General features: G+C 41.3%; 1 protein-coding gene across 6 annotated transcripts in view; it reads right to left on the minus strand.

Moving 5' to 3' along the window:
- The window catches only part of HECTD4 (HECT domain E3 ubiquitin protein ligase 4), a 198,932-nt gene that overhangs the window by 48,269 nt on the left and 133,304 nt on the right, over positions 1-17,359 (minus strand). For all 6 annotated transcript variants that reach the window (XM_082417362.1, XM_082417360.1, XM_082417361.1 and 3 more), the window contains 8 exons: positions 14,352-14,455; positions 12,724-12,885; positions 12,460-12,608; positions 12,089-12,168; positions 9,837-10,000; positions 7,185-7,422; positions 6,265-6,401; positions 5,650-5,776 (listed from right to left, as the gene is read on the minus strand). In XM_082417362.1, coding sequence (XP_082273488.1) covers positions 5,650-5,776; positions 6,265-6,401; positions 7,185-7,422; positions 9,837-10,000; positions 12,089-12,168; positions 12,460-12,608; positions 12,724-12,885; positions 14,352-14,455 — 1,161 coding nt within the window. The remainder of the gene's footprint in view (positions 1-5,649; positions 5,777-6,264; positions 6,402-7,184; positions 7,423-9,836; positions 10,001-12,088; positions 12,169-12,459; positions 12,609-12,723; positions 12,886-14,351; positions 14,456-17,359) is intronic.

Consider the following 17,359-nt stretch of genomic DNA (forward strand, 5'->3'; position numbering starts at 1 on the left):
TAATGCAGATTCATTATATAATTTCTTCTACTATTGTGTGTATTTTAAAGAGAAAATATAAAGAGACCAATCACAAGCACTGAAATTGAAACTGTGATTAAAAATCTTCCAACAAACAAAAGCCCAGGACCAGATGGCTTCACAGGCGAATTCTATGAAACATTTAGAGAAGAGCTAACACCTATCTTTCTCAAACTCTTCCAAAATATTGCAAAGGGAGGAACACTCCCCAGCTCATTCTACGAGGCCACCATCACCCTGATACCAAAACCAGACAAAGATGTCACAAAGAAAGAAAACTACAGGCCAATATCACTGATGAACATAGATGCAAAAATCCTCAACAAAATACTAGCAGACAGAATCCAACAGCACATTAAAAGGATCATACACCATGATCAAGTGGGGTTTATCCCAGGAATGCAAGGATTCTTCAATATACGCAAATCAATCAATGTGATACACCATATTAACAAATTGAAGGAGAAAAACCATATGATCATCTCAATAGATGCAGAGAAAGCTTTCGACAAAATTCAACACCCATTTATGATAAAAACCCTCCAGAAAGTAGGCATAGAGGGAATTTACCTCAACATAATGAAGGCCATACATGACAAACCCACAGCCAACATCGTCCTCAATGGTGAAAAACTGAAACCATTTCCACTAAGATCAGGAACAAGACAAGGTTGCCCACTCTCACCACTATTATTCAACATAGTTTTGGAAGTTTTAGCCACAGAAATCAGAGAAGAAAAAGAAATAAAAGGAATCCAAATCGGAAAAGAAGAAGTAAAGCTGTCACTGTTTGCAGATGACATGATACTATACATAGACAATCCTAAAGATGCCACCAGAAAACTACTAGAGCTAATCAATGAATTTAGTAAAGTAGCAGGATACAAAATTAAGGCACAGAAATCTCTTGCATTCCTATACACTAATGATGAAAAATCTGAAAGAGAAATTAAGGAAACACATTTACCACTGCAACAAAAAGAATAAAATACCTAGGAATAAACCTACCTAAGGAGACAAAAGACCTGTATGCAGAAAACTATAAGACACTGATGAAAGAAATTAAAGATGATACCAACGGATGGAGAGATATACCATGTTCTTGGATTGGAAGAATCAATATTGTGAAAATGACTATACTACCCAAAGCAATCTACAGATTCAATGCAATCCTTATCAAACTACCAATGGCATTTTTCACAGAACTAGAACAAAAAATTTCACAATTTGTATGGAAACACAAAAGACTCCGAATAGCCAAAGCAATCTTGAGAAAGAAAAACGGAGCTGGAGGAATCAGACTCCCTGACTTCAGACTATACTACAAAGCTACAGTAATCAAGACAATATGGTACTGGCACAAAAACAGAAATATAGATCAATGGAACAGGATAGAAAGCCCAGAGATAAACCCACGCACATATGGTCACCTTATTTTTGATAAAGGAGGCAAGAATATACAATGGAGAAAAGACAGCCTCTTCAATAAGTGGTGCTGGGAAAACTGGACAGCTACATGTAAAAGAATGAAATTAGAACACTCCCAAACACCATACACAAAAATAAACTCAAAATGGAGTAAAGACCTAAATGTAAGGCCAGACACTATCAAACTCTTAGAGGAAAACATAGGCAGGACACTCTATGACATAAATCACAGCAAGATCCTTTTTGACCCACCTCCTAGAGAAATGGAAATAAAAACAAAAATAAATGAATGGGACCTAATGAAACTTAATAGCTTTTGCACAGCAAAGGAAATCATAAACAAGACTAAAAGACAACCCTCAGAATAGGAGAAGATATTTGCAAATGAAGCAACTGACAAAGGATTAATCTCCAAAATTTACAAGCAGCTCATGCAGCTCCATATCAAAAAAACAAACAATGCAATCCAAAAATGGGCAGAAGACCTAAACAGACATTTCTCCAAAGAAGATATACAGATTGCCAACAAACACATGAAAGAATGCTCAACATCACTAATCATTAGAGAAATGCAAATCAAAACTACAATGAGGTATCACCTTACACCAGTCAGAATGGCCATCATCAAAAAATCTATAAACAATAAATGCTGGAGAGGGTGTGGAGAAAAGGGAACCCTCTTGCACTGTTGGTGGGAATGTAAATTGATACAGCCACTATGGAGAACAGTATGGAGGTTTCTTAAAAAACTAAAAATAGAACTACCATACGACCCAGCAATCCCACTACTGGGCATATACCCTGAGCAAACCATAATTCAAAAAGAGTCATGTACCACAATGTTCACTGCAGCTCTATTTACAATAGCCAGGGCATGGAAGCAACCTAAGTGTCCACGACAGATGAATGGATAAAGAAGATGTGGCACATATATACAATGGAATATTACTCAGCCATAAAAAGAAACGAAATTGAGTTATTTATAGTGAGCTGGATGGACCTAGAGTCCGTCATACAGAGTGAAGTCAGAAAGAGAAAAACATATACCGTATGCTAACACATATATATGGAATCTAAAAAAAAAAAAAAAAAAAAAAGGTTCTGAAGAAGCTAGCGGCAGGACAGGAATAAAGACGCAGACGTAGAGAATGGACTTGAGGACACCGGGAGGGGGAAGAGTAAGCTGGGACGAAGTGAGAGAGTGGCATGGACATATATACACTACCAAATGTAAAATAGATAGCTAGTGGGAAGCAGCCACATAGCACAGGGAGATCAGCTTGGTGCTTTGTAGACCACCTAGAGGGGTGGGATAGGGAGGGTGGGAGGGAAACGCAAGAGGGAGGAGATATGGGGATATATGTATACGTATAGCTGATTCACTTTGTTATACAGCAGAAACTAACACACCATTGTAAAGCAATTATACTCCAATAAAGATGTTAAAAAAAATTTTTTTTAATAAAAATATTGAGCAATCAAAAAAATTTTCACATAATAAAAAGTTTTCAAAAGATTGAAAAAAAAAAAAAGAACTGTGGCCTGATATCAGAAGATTATGGAAAAATAGTCTTTTGCAACATTTTCCAGAGGAATGGGGATAGGAGAAAAAAATACTCTGCTGTCTACTAAGCAGGAATCTGGGAATATGGGGAGAATGTGAAATTAAAGCACGCACAGCACCGAGATGGTTTCATTGCCCTTCTTGGGGTCCTGACAACAGGAGGCTGACCCACCCTCACAGAGGTGGTCCTTTGAGCACCAGAGCCATCTCCCTGTTCTCCTTTCAGCCTTTGCCCCGGTTATATTTAAGGAGCCTGTATTTGAAAGGTAAATGTTTTATGTTTAATTTAACATAGTTCAGATGATCTGCCATGGCCACGTGGACGGGTCCCGAGAAGACGCCTTGGCAACTGTGTCAGGGGCCAGAGGTATTTCTGGGTGACTCAGGAGGCCAGGAGTCATCGGTCTGGCTCTGGTCTGGCAGCCACCTTTGGATAATCAAATTTCCTGCTGTGCTGTCCACATTTTCCCTCCTCCAAACTGGGAGCAGAGAAGGAGAAGGCACACTTGGCCACAGACATTCAGGATGGCTCTGGGACCAAATGGTAAAAGAAAGAGACATCCTGAGTTAAGCAGAACTTATGTGAAAATAAAGGCACAGTAACCCATGATCAAACCCAAGAGCTTTCCATCCTTATACTGTAAAGACTCTTTCCCCCTTTCCTACTCTCCCGGAGCAGTAAGAAGTACCAGTCTCCCTCAACAGCTAGTGCCTCCTGTTTCTAAACGCAGCACTGCTTTTGCTGAATTAGCCCCAGGTCTCGGCTTCAATACTATGTTGTGAGAGGGGCCAAGCTAGACTGGGCACCCCAGTTATACCCACAGTGGTCTCCTGACCAACCGCACAGCCCTTCCCACAAAGTAGTGCGTCATTTCATTACCTATTTCCCACTAGCATGTGAGCTCTGGGAGAAGGAAGCATCTGTGTCTTGCTCGCAGGACAGTCCTTAATCCCTAGCAAAGGGCTTGACCCTGGGAGGCATGTGTTGCATGTGTGAACAAGTAAGTGGATGAACCACTGACTGAATAAATACAACTGAAACAAAGCCTCCTAACTCCAAAAGCCACTGACCCACACTGGTGCTTCAAGGCATCACACTGATTAAGGGAAAGTCATCTGAAAACAAGATGAGGTCTATTCTGCAGTCTGAAAGGGCATTTTCTTTCAGATGTTGAGAGTGAACGAGAGGAATGAATTCTCTATCTGCAGGATCTACTACAGCAGATCACGTTGCTCCTTTGTTTAAAACCTCCCAAAGGCTCCCCATTTTACACAGAATAAAATCCAAAGTCCTTGCCAAGGCTGCCACTTCTCCCTGCTTCCTCTCATCTCCTTCCTGCTGCTCCCCCCCCACCCTCTCCTCTTCAGAGACACTGGCTTGGCCTGGCTGCCGTTCCCTCAACCACCCAAGTTGACTCCCACTCGAGGATCCTCCTAATGTTGCTCCCGCTGCCTGAAACCCTTAGGACAGAAGAAAAAAGAAGAATATTAATTATCTGTCCTGGTTTGGGTCAGCAGCTAAAAGAGGGCTCTGATAAGAGCAGAAAGCAATTACACCATGTCATAGGATGTGTGGCTTTTCCCACAGGTTAAGTATAAACACGATCATTCCACTGTCATAGGTCTTAGCTTTGGGGACAGAAGGCATAAAAGAAAAAAAAAATATATATATATATATATACACATGCACACACACAGAGACACACACACACACACAGATTAGTCCTGACACCAATCTGAGAAAAAGGAATTACTCAGCTATCACTGGAATCAGGGATTCGGCATATCAGTTGGTCAAGAAATAAAGGTCTTTTGGTGGTTCTTCTCCATATTTGTTCCTAGTCTCAGTCAGGACAAAAGTTACGAGGAGAAACAGCAAATACTATCTCCTTACACCACCTCTGACTGCCACAATGATGAAAGAAAACCCAACTGATGCTCCACTGGAAGGGCAGCTGTGCCTCTTGGGAAAAGGCATCTCTGCATCTCAAAAAGCAGGTGTTTCACAGATGAGGAGAAGCCTGAAAACAGAAATCAGCTATCTGTACTTAAGACTCCCTAACAATCCACTGTCTGCAATCAAACTTTGCATTATTCTATGTGCCCAGTGGGAGAAAAATCTCACCATCATCATTGTTACTGTGACATTTAGAACTACATTAACTGAATGCTGACCATATGCCAGACGCTGTTCTTAAAAGCTTTATCTGTATTAACTTGTTAATTTTTCATATACATATGAGGTGGTTACCATTATTGATTCCATTTTAAAGGTGAGGGAAGTCTAGAAAGGTTAAGTAACTCTCCCAAGGTCACAAATCTGGTAAACAGCACAGGTGTGACTTCAGAGCCCAAGCTATTAACCATCAGGCCATCCAGCTTCCTAGTATAACCATGCCAGCTTCATTCCAGCAGCCCATCAACCCAAAATACCGAGTCAAACTGACAAGCAAAGAAAAGCCTGGCAAAGAAAGCAAAAGACCATAGAGTTCAGTAAAGGCCCAGGTAGAAGACATTGTTAAGTCTGGCCCAACTTTAGATGAGCCCCTCTTTTCTTATTTACATCCTGAGTTTCATCTAAACACATCTCTTCAAGTCATGAAGTGAGTTCCCTAGGAAAACACAGAGCACCAGACCTAGTTGTAAAGCACCCTTTATCTGGTCCAGGCCCGATTTCCTCTCTGCTTCATTGCGGAAGCGTCTTCGGATAGTAGGAAAAACCTTGGTCTCCCATGCTTTCACCAGCAGAGCATAGTGGTCCTCCTGGAAGGAGAAGGCAAACGTGAACAGGGAAGGAACGCCTTGTGCAAGAATCAGTCCTTCCCTGACTTACAGCTCTCACCCTGAGGTCTTCACCCCCCTCAAATGCCAGTGACAGAAACATACCGTGCAGACCACCAAAGTAACTACACCCTCAGAAGCCAGGGGAGGCAACAGCTGGCCTGGGGCAAGCTCTGCCTTTCCCTCTAAAGCTATATAAACACTTCACATGATCCGCAACTTTACTGCTGAATTACTGTCAAAGTACTTCATTTCTCCAACATCCGGATTGCTACTGGGCAATGGAACCAAACAGATACGGCTATTGATATGTGGTCTAGAAAAATGAACACCCCAGAGCCACTGTTCCAACACAATGACATAACTGAAAGCGTAACAACTCTAGCCTTGCACGCTCAGATCAAAATATTCCTCGTGGCTTGTCCTGGTCACCAGGGAGCTAAGCAAACGCTCTTAAGTGGGGCTCTTACCTGCGGGATGTCATCGTCATCATCGTCATCACTTTCGTCATCTGCAATGGGGGGCGGATGGGGGTCTGGGCCAGAGGTGATGAAATTCTCATAGCTGAGCTCTACTTTATAATGACAGGAAGTGTCACTATCATATTCTGTAACAAAGCACAATGACAGTGAATTCTAGGCAAGAGCACATGAACTTCTTACCCTTGGACAGACCAGATTCTCCTAATTTGCGTGATAGAAAGACTCTTAGTTCTTGGAGAAATTTTAAAGCTCAGTATCAAGGAATAACTAATCATCTATCATTTCCTATTTGGGAATCCTAAATTAGTTTTTATGGGCATAATTCATTCAACTCAGAGAAGACTTTGGAAGGTTCTTCATCATGATAAAGAATTAGACAGACTCTTAAAATGATTTTCAAACCAGTATCTCAAAGGCCAAATATGGCTGCAGACATCTCATTTCGGGAAGCTCACTTTTATTCAATCTTACTATAAAAATTTTCAAATTATCAGGAATGTTTTTTAGTGCACATCTATACACCCATCACCCAGATTCCACAATTAATATTTTATTATTCTTTGATGGCTTCAGTTTTTAAAAAGTTTAAAAAACGATTAACATTTAAAATTAGGAGATTTTATGTAAAATTCTGGGGCTCTTAGTTGTCTTATAAAAGTAGACAATCTTTCAGACTTGCATTTCCATGTGGCAATATTCTGCTGGCCCTGAGTCGCGGGCAGGCTTCCTGTATGTGGGGGACGCGCCTTCTAGCCTGCCACGCTTCCTCCTGCTCCCCATTTTGTTTCACCGGGCCTGTTACCCCATTACCACTGGGCACTGGGGTATGTCCAAGTTAAATGGATTTATGGAATTAACAGCATTCGCATTCCCAGGAAGCAGCGGGGCCTTGGGAGGAGGTGGCTTACGTTGCTGAGCAGTGGCCACAGCAGCAATCCGGCACGGTGGCCCATGAGTGCCCGGGTCTGACGCAATACTGGTGCCAGCATCGTTGTCACTGTCAGATGCCATGGCAAAGGGCAGGGCCTCGAAGTTGGCACTGATCTCCTCTGCCAGGTCGGTGCACAGGTCGGCAGCATTGCGGTGGGCCTGCCCTTCAGCATAGGCAAATGGGCGGGAGCCAAAGTTAGCTCGCGTCTTGGTGTTCTGGAAAGGAGACCAAGGAAAGGATTTGAAAGGACTTAGGTTTATTTATGCATTCATTTTTAACCCCTCGAGGTGAACTTCACAGAGAGTCTGTGAACCCAGGCAGAGGGGCTGGTGCACCTGCGGATGCCGGCGCTTCGAGCTCTGCACGGCCCCCACTGCCCCTCGCCTGGCACTCATGCTCTTTGCTGCTCAAACGCAGTGACCTTTCTTGTTTCCAGCACTGTTCGTTTCTACCTGATGCCACTGCTCATGCTGTTCCCTTCACCTGGAACATTCTTTCCTCCAATTTTGTCCATTTAAACTGGTTAATATTCCAGACCTGGCTCAAACATCACTTCTTCAGGGTAATGGGGATGTGATCAGATTTGCTTGGTACTTGCTTCCATAAAGTCTATGATTTTCAATCATATTGTGATGATTAATTTTATGTGTCAGCTTGACTGGCCATGGGGTGCCAGATTAAACTTTATTATTGCTGGGTGTGTCTGTGAGATTCGCATTTGAATCGGTGGACACAGTAGATGGCCCTCCCCAGTGTAAGTGGGTACCATCCAATCCGTTGAGGGTCTGAATAAAACAAGAGGCAGGGGAAGGAGGAATTCAACCCTTTTTCCCTGCACCCCTGCTTGAGCTAGGATATCTCATCCCATCTTCTCTTGCCCTCCTTGGACGCAGACTGAATCACACCACTGGCTCTCCTGGGTCCCCGGCCTACAGACAGCAGGTCATGAGACTTCTCAGTCTCCATACTAACAGGAGCCAATTCCTCAAAATAAATCTCCCCTCCCACCTCTGTCTACACACACACACACACACACACACACACACACACACACTCTCTCTCTCTCTCTCTCTATATATATATATACATATATATATATATAGCTCCTATTGTGGGGTGTTTTTCTGTTTGTTTTTTTTTTGCCGCACCACGTGGCATGTGGGATCTTAGTTCCCCCGACCAGGAATGGAACCCATGCTCTCTGCAGTGGAAGCGTGGAGTCTTAACCACTGGACCACCAGGGAAGTCCCCCTGTCCTATTGGTTCTGTTTCTCTGGAGAACCTTGACTGATAGACACAGTGTTTATTAGTTTGTGATTATATACATACACATATATATTTATGTGAATGTTTGACTAATGTCTGACTCCTCCAACTGGTTTTAACTTCATGAAGACAAAGACCATATCTGCTTTGCTCATTGTGATTATATGTCCAGAGCTTAGCACAGTACTTAATATATAGTAGGTATTCAATAAATATTTGCTGAATGAATGAATAGAACAGGCTGCCTTAAATTATTGACATCTTTAATTCACTGAACAAAGTGAGAAAAGATGCTACTATCAGAAGCATGGTACAGGCCAGATTCTACAAGATCTTCTAAGTCATTATAGAGACTTGGGCTTTTACAACATAGACATGGGAAGCCATTGACTTTTTGAGAGTAGAGGAGTGACATGATCTAACCAACATTTTTAAGGAATCACTGTGGCTGCTGTGTTGAAAAGATGTGTAAAAGGGCAAGAACTAAGGGGCTGGTAGGGAAGGGAGATAGAGGAAAATTGCAATATGCTACCCAGAAGATAAGGGTGGCTGGGCCATGACTTAAGTGGTCAGATTCCAGATACATTTTGAAGGTAGGGTCAACAAGGTTTGCTGACAGACTGGATGTGGAGCAGGAGGAAAAGAGGAGTCAAGGACGCCAAGGTTTTTGGCCTCAGAAGCTGTAAGAATGGAGCTGCCATTTCCCAAGACAAGGAAGGCTAGGGAAGAAGCAGGTTAGGGTATGGGGCAGAGTTAGGCTCAGTTTTAGACATGTTAACTTTGACATGCCAATGGAACATCTATTTCTAAATGTTGCCTAGATGGCTGAATATTTGTGTCTGGAATTTAGGGAGAGATCTGGGCTGGAGATAAGGATTTGGGAGCTACCGGCATGTAGTAAGTAGTAATGTTTCACAGAACATTAAATGTTAATAGATGCTCCTTTAAAAACAAAAGAGTTCCATGATTAAGTATATGTGCCGGGATGCTGGGTTAAATAAAGTTGAAGTTTTGAATCTTTACCGAAGGATTCCTCTGAGCTTCTGACATACTAAAGTGACCCAAGTGGGTCACGTTCAAAACTTATTTAACGACAGACTCATTTTACTGCCATTGGAAAGAACACTAGTGTCCCTTGCATTGTAGTTTTGGAAAGACTGCCAAAAGGAAGTCAAAGCAGTTAAGCACTCAGGTTCAATGCAAAGGAAGGACCCACTTCTTCAGGTTTGTTTGTGGTTCCTTCTGTTATCAGGTACCACATGTTATGTCAACAAGGCCACGTTTGGTGTCTTTAATTTTTCTGTTCTTGATGGAATAAATTACTGAGGAGAATTTTGTTTCCTTTCCCAAAAAGATAACCTGCCTTTTTCTGAATGTGAACCACAGGCCACATCCCACCCGAGACATCTTCGAGAAACGGTGAGAGGCGCTGCCCGCAGTATGTGAAGTACACTCGGCCCTTGGCTGGCTGCCCTGGAGGAGGAGGCGTTCCCTCGGTTCTCTCCCAGCCAATTCCCGCCACGTCACCTAGGGCAGAGAACAGGACGGAAACAACGCTTTTTTTTTTCCTTTTATTGACTATTAACTAAACTTTCAATTTGCAACTGGCATGAGACTACATATCATTGACTATCTTGGCTTTTATTTATTCACGCCATCAGTTACAGCTGAAAAAGAGTACCTTGTATTTATATTTATATAGAGAGAGAGTAACACAATAGAAATAAACAATTTTAAAAAGAGAAGTCAGAAACTGTTTAGAAGAACAAAAATACCTAGTGTCTGAGGTAAGTTATTTACCACAATTACACATTAAATTTAGCTTTTATTTTCCAGGCAGCCAAGACAAAAAGGGAAAACACTGGGTATGATTTTTTAAAAGAGGAATACAAGTTTTTCTCTTTTGACACGTACCAGATTACTTATGCATAAAGGTAAAAAGGTAATATTTTCTCAGTAAGTTTGCAGAAGACTTAGAAAGGATCTAAAAAATTATAATTTTAAACTCAACCTACAATGTAAGCTAAACATACACCATTAAATCACATTCTGTCCCCTTACTTACATGTATTTAAGGCATTTTTGCAGGAAGCGAAGATCATATAAGCCAAGTTGCTTTCTGATGAAGTGACTAGATATTGGGATAGAACTTAAAGAACCAAGGGGACCATATCCACACATGAGCACTACTAGAGGCTGTCTCAGGCAAGCTGCTAGCACACGTAGCTTTATAATTAGCCTGTTGTTGTAAACTCTCCAATAAGCGCATGAAGTTCTGTGATTCTGTTTTGGATCAGAGTCTCATATGATTTTGAAACCACTAGGCTGGGCTTCCCAATGGCTGGGGACTTGTCACTGTTCACTATGGCACCCGAAGCGCCCAGAAGAGGGCCCAGCATGTAGGAGATGCTCAAAGAGTATCTGTTGATCAACGGACACTGAAAGTGTTGGTACAGAGATTGGGATCCTGTAAAAAGTGGGTTCTTGATTCCTATTCCCACACAGACACATTTCTCTAAGAAAGGGGTAGCATGTTTGCTTGAGGTCTGGTCCAAAATTTTCTCAAAAACTAAAGTATGATCAAACAAAATAACAATCAACTATAACAAATGAATAGAACGCCCACTATGGATCCCCTGCTGTCTCTACTACCCCTCGCTTTGTGCTTAAAGCACTTAAGTACTCAGCTGAGATTACAGAGTTCTGCTCCATAAAGTAAGAGAGAAACAACTTGCCAGGAAGTAATTTCCAAGGCATAACTTGAACATAACTGAAAATACCATGCTCACTGGAAAAGTGCAATTTAATAAATGGCTCCCTCAAGGATAAGCAAAATTACCCCCCAGACTGCTACAAGAAGTTATCTATTGGGTTCAGTGACTTAGTAACCCCTACCCAAGCATCCAAGATCATCTATTATATTTAATAACTTCAGTTTTACCAGAGATGATGTTAAGATGTACTGTCTGAAAATAAGTAAGTAGCCAACATGTCTGGCTGCTTCTAATGTCAAGAGGACAGTGCCTATATTTTGCTACTTCTGGAGCAGGTAGGACTGATCCCAATTCATCTGCTATTACAGATGAAGTTAGTTATGTGGAGGCTTAAAGAGAAGAGGGGAAAGATTTTCTTTTTATTGAATTGACTATGTGACTGAAACATCTGGGCAGAAGATGTGCTGAAGCTGGACCAGATGTTTAGGCTACCAAGAGCAAAGTCTACAGCATGTATCTTTACCTATTGATAATGTATTTCTTGAGTGCCTCAAGGCGATTGGTAGAGGGATTTTTTTTGAAGCTATTCATCAATGAAAAGCTGATGAAAGACCAAATTTCGGAGAAAAGCAAAATCTCAGATTCTTCTAACGATGGAGGAACGAAAGTCAATGTGACTCCTAAGTTACCAGATGGAGGCTTTAATGATAACAGTGCCTCATAAAATGAGAGGTTTTGTGTAAACTAGGGGACAACAATGACAAGTATTTCATTTTCACTGGAAGACAGTGTCCGTTTTCAGTTGCCAAGTTTCATTAATTTTAACCTATTTTGACCCAGACCTGGGAACAACAGAAATACACAGGGTTAAAAAAAAAAAAACAACTCCCACCACACTCACCAGGAGAGAGAGTCACGTCTAAGCGAACGCTCTTCCACTGTAATAAACTGGAGCCGTTGTAGTGCACGGCTCGGCCATTGCTGTGAAAAAAACAAAGAGAAGTCAAAGACAAGGCTAATCAATCAACACAGAGGAAGGTAAGTAGTGAACAGTAGCATGAGAGTAATCAGAAGAGAAATCCTAAGAGCTATTCTCATTCACTAAACATGAGTATATTTCCAGCTGGTATTTTCTACATTTTTTAGAGTAGAGATTAAAATATATTACTTTAATTTTAAAACACCCACATCAAAAAAAAAAAAAAAAAAAGGAAAACACCCACATCCACTACTTTTTTTTTTTTTTTAATAACAGCGTTAGTAGCCACTTACTTATGGAAAAGACAAGTGCCCACTGGATTAGTCCAAGCCCCATCTCTTTTCTCTGCTTCTGTAGCAAAGCCAAAGGAAACTATTGGTCCAGTGTCATCATCACTATCTCCATAGGAAACAATTTCAATTTCCCAGTAGAAAGATGGGGCCTGAAGAAACACAAGAAGTGTGCAATCAGAGGGCTCACTGTGGGCCCTTGAACTTCCTCTTTCTCTCACATTTGAAGGAAAGAGGCAGAAGACAGTATGTCATGCGATTTCTCACCTGAATGGGCAGTGGTGAGGTGGCATAGATAAATGTGCCCCGGGGCAGACCGCCCCCAGCGCTGGGGTCAGCCAGGAAGGTGACAGAAGTGAGGTGCGATGAGAACATGCAGGCTCGGACGGGTGGAAACACTCGTGAGGGGCTCCACGTAATCTCTTTGGGCTGCATTGGGGAAAGACACCCTCATTCAATAGAATTGCAAACACAAAATGGAGATGTTGAGATTTCAAGTGACATTTCTTCTTTTACAGATTTTTAACTTTCTTATCTTGAAATAATTTCAAAGCTACAGAAAAATTGCAAGAATACAGCAACTTTTGTATACTCTTACCTAGATGCACTGATTTTTTGTGATAAAATTCACATAACGTACAATTCACCCAGTTAAAGTGTACAATTTAATGGTTTTTAGTATATTCACGGAGTTGTGCAACCATCACCACAATCTAATTTTAGAACATTTCTGTCCCCCTTAAAAGAAGTGGTACCCATTAGAAGTCAATTCCCATCCTTCTCTCCTTCCCAGTCCCTGGCAACTACTTATCTGTCTGTTTTCTGTCTCTATGGATTTGCCTGCTCTGGACATTACAAGAAATGGAATCATACAATATGTGGTCTTTTGTGACTGACTTCTTTCACTTAGCATAATTCAAGGTTTATCCATATTGTAGCATGTATTACCACTTCATTAATTTTAAAGGCTGAATAATATTCCATTGTATGAATATACCCATTTTACACATTCATTCATCAGTTGATGGACATTTACGTTGTTTCTACTTTTCGGCTATTATGAATAATGCTGCTAAGAACATTCACAGAATGCCAATATTGAACATTTTTGCCTCTTTTGCTTTTTTTTTCCCCAGTGAAACTTGTTTTTCCCCGTGAGTCTGCTTTTTCTTTTGTTTTATTCACTAGTTTGTTGTATATTTTATAAATTTATTTATTTATTTATTTAGTTTTGGCTGTGTTGGGTCTTCATTTCTGTGCGAGGGCTTTCTCTAGTTGTGGCAAGCGGGGGCCACTCTTCATCGTGGTGCGCGGGCCTCTCACTATCGCGGCCTCTCTTGTTGCAGAGCACAGGCTCCAGACGTGCAGGCTCAGTAGTTGTGGCTCACGGGCCTAGTTGCTCCGTGGCATGTGGGATCTTCCCAGACCAGGGCTCGAACCCGTGTCCCCTGCATTGGCAGGCAGATTCTCAACCACTGCGCCACCAGGGAAGCCCTGTTGTATATTTTAGATTGCACATATAAGTGATATCACACAGTACTGACTTTCTCTGTGCCACTTTGGCTTTTTAGTCACTCTTTCTCTCTATGTATACTTATTATTACGAGATGAACTATAGATCTACAATTTTGAAAACGTTTTCTTTTTCTGTTATTGATAACACAGAAATTATTTACAAATCAATGAGTTCTGCTCCCCTGCTTTCGATATTCAGAATGACAAATCAATGTGCTTTGACATTCAAGGATGAGAGCATGTCACTGCAGAGCATACACCTCCAAATGGCTTTGCAAACACCCATTCTCAGTGCCATTAACGTGCTGCTTGGCATTCTGTAATTCTTAAGGCGCGTGCTGCAGACAGGCGGCAGGTGTGGAACACTGCAGAGGGCTCACCTGTCTCCGGTCAGCCTGCAGCGGAGGTGGTGGGGGCCGAGCACAGTCTCGGTAGAGCATCCTCAGCCGTTCACACTGCACTTCCACAACTGCCAGTCGCTCTCCTGGAGGGGGAGACATTGAATATGTGAAAATAAGTCCTACAACTCCTGAGAGGGCTCCAACTCTTTTGGAGTAGGGTCAGAGCAATAAAATGCTTACAAAAGAAGACTATTCAAATTCTTACAAAAGAGCAAATACCCTGAGACATCTTTGTCTACTACATGTAGCTCAGCAGCAAAGCAATGGGGTCAAGTGCATGGGCTCCGGCATGAGGCTGCCTGGATTCAGAATCTGGCTCCATTACTTGATATTTACCATCTCACTTCCAATATAGGGGTAATAATAGTACCTGTGCCTCACAGGGTGGTTGTGAAGATGAGCTAAAATAACACAAGTAGAGCCTTTAGCCAAGTCCCTGGCACAGGGCAAACACTCAATAAATGAAAGCTCTTATTATCATCTACTAAATGAAAACTACTATTCTTTTTTTTAAAATTTATTTTTGGCTGCATTGGGTCTTCATTGCTGTGTGTGGGCTTTCTCTAGTTTCGGTGAGCGGGGGCTACTCTTCATTGAGGTGCACGGGCTTCTCATTGCGGTGGCTTCTCTTGTTGCGGAGCACGGGCTCTAGGCATGCAGGCTTCAGTAGTCGTGGCACATGGGCTCAGTAGTTGTGGCTCGCATGCTCTAGAGTGCAGGCTCAGTAGTTGTGGCACACGGGCTTAGTTACTCTGCGGCATGTGGGATCTTCCTGGGCCAGGGCTCGAATCCATGTCCCCTGCATTGGTAGGCAGATTCTTAACCACTGCGCCACCAGGGAAGTTCCTGAAAACTATCACTCTTATCATCTAAATTGACTTTCTAAAAGTCTATAACCTGTTGAACATCTCCTATGAGCAAGGCACAGTGCTAGGTATTGGGAAATACAAAGTTAATACGAGCTGAAGCCCCCAGTCTGGGAGAGATAAGACATGTATATGCATACACACATACAATAAAGAACATAGTGCAAGGCTAGAGTGTGTTATTATGTGACATAAGACACAAACACAGGCACAGATGAGTGACTTCATTCCAGGAGCTAGAAAGGCTTAATAATCAGATCTCAGAGAAGTCAGAATTTCAATAAGCAGAGAAGGAAGGGAATTCTGGATGGCTTGGCACTGTGAGACTACTCTAGAATAGTCAAGAGTTAGATGTCTCAGGAGTACCTCACATGACACACAAAAATTCAAAATGGATCAAAGACCTAAAAAACCTACAGCTAAAACTCTAACTCCTAGAAGAAAATACTGGTATAAATATTTATGACTTCAGATTAGGCAATGGTTTCTGAGATAGGATACCAAAAGCACAAGCAATGAAAGAAAATTTGAGAAACTGGATTCATAAAAATGAAAAATCTTTGTGCTTCAAAAGACACTTGAGAAAGTGAAAAGATAACCCACAGAATGGGAGGGAGTACTTATAAATCATATCTGATCAGGGACAAGTATATCTAGAATATATAAAGAACTGTTATAACTCAACAATAAAAAGACAAATAAACTAACTAAAAACAGGCAGCAAAGCTGAATAGATATTTCTCCAAAGAAGATATACAAATGGTCAATACATATGTGAAAAGATGCTCAACGTCATCAGTCATTAGGGAAAGGCAAATGAGATACCATTTCACACCTACTAAGCTAGTTATAATCAAAAAGACAATACCAGTGTTGGCTAGAGTATGGAGTAACCGGGACCCTCATACGTTGCTGGTGGGAATGTAAGCACAGCCACTTTTGAAAATGGTCCCTCAAAAAAGGAAGCAGTTCCTCAAGTTAAAACATAGAATTGCTGTAAGACCCAGCAATTCCACTCCTATATATATGCAACAGAATTGAAAACATAGTCATATACACAAAAACTTATATATGAATGTTTATAGCAGCATTATTCATAATAGCCAAAAGTTAGAAACAACACAAGTATTCATAAATTGATCAATGGATAAACAAAATGGTCTATCCATACAATGGAAAGGTATTCAGCCATGAAAAGTAATGAACTACTTGATACCTGCCACAATACGGACGAACCTTGAAAACATTATGCTAAGTGAAAGAAATCAGACACAAAAGGCCACATACTATATGATTCCATTTATATGAAATGCCCAGAACAGGCAAATCCATAGAGACAGGAAGTAGATTGACGGTTGTCAGGGGCTGAGGGAAGGGGGTGGGGATAATGAATATAGAGGGTTTTCTTTGCGGGGGGTGGTTATAAATGTTCTGGAATTAGTGATGATGGTTGCACAGCTCTGAATGTATTGGGTTGGCCAGAAAGTTCTTTAGGGTTTTTCTGTAACATCTTACGGAAAAACCTGAACGAACTTTCTGGCCAGCTCAATGTTAAAACCCACTGAATTGTACGCTTTAAAATGGTAAATCGTGTGGTATGCGAATTATATTTCAACTTAAAAAGATGTCTTAGGAAGAATAAGATGTAGTCTAATAAAGGTAAACTACAGAATATGTTTAGGATAGTAGCAAGAAAGATTTATTGACTTATACCTAGTACCTACAGACACAAGACACCTAATACAATCCAATGATATGGATTAGACAGCGATCAAAGATAAAATAGTCAAAGTGGAGCCAGGAGTGAGGCCAGGCCATGAGGTATGTGTCTAGTGTTCTTTATTTACACCTGGGAGTCAGGGACACAAGTCTAGATCTGTGCTTCCCAATAGACAAACCAAAGAAGGGGAAACTATTTAGTTATAGATTCATGGAGTCCATTACATAAACGTAAACTGACTAGTCATAAAGAGCCCAATTATTTTTAATAAACATTTTCCAATTATTTTTGCTAAAATTACTTAAAAATTATTCTGAGAGATCTTATACACAGAATGCTGGATGATACAGTGAATAACATCTGCAGCAGTGTCCTTATAATCAACCAGTAACAAGTGTCAT

The sequence above is a fragment of the Balaenoptera physalus genome (genome assembly GCF_965194825.1).
Source record: "Balaenoptera physalus genome assembly, chromosome: 12".
Lineage (NCBI taxonomy): Eukaryota > Metazoa > Chordata > Mammalia > Artiodactyla > Balaenopteridae > Balaenoptera > Balaenoptera physalus.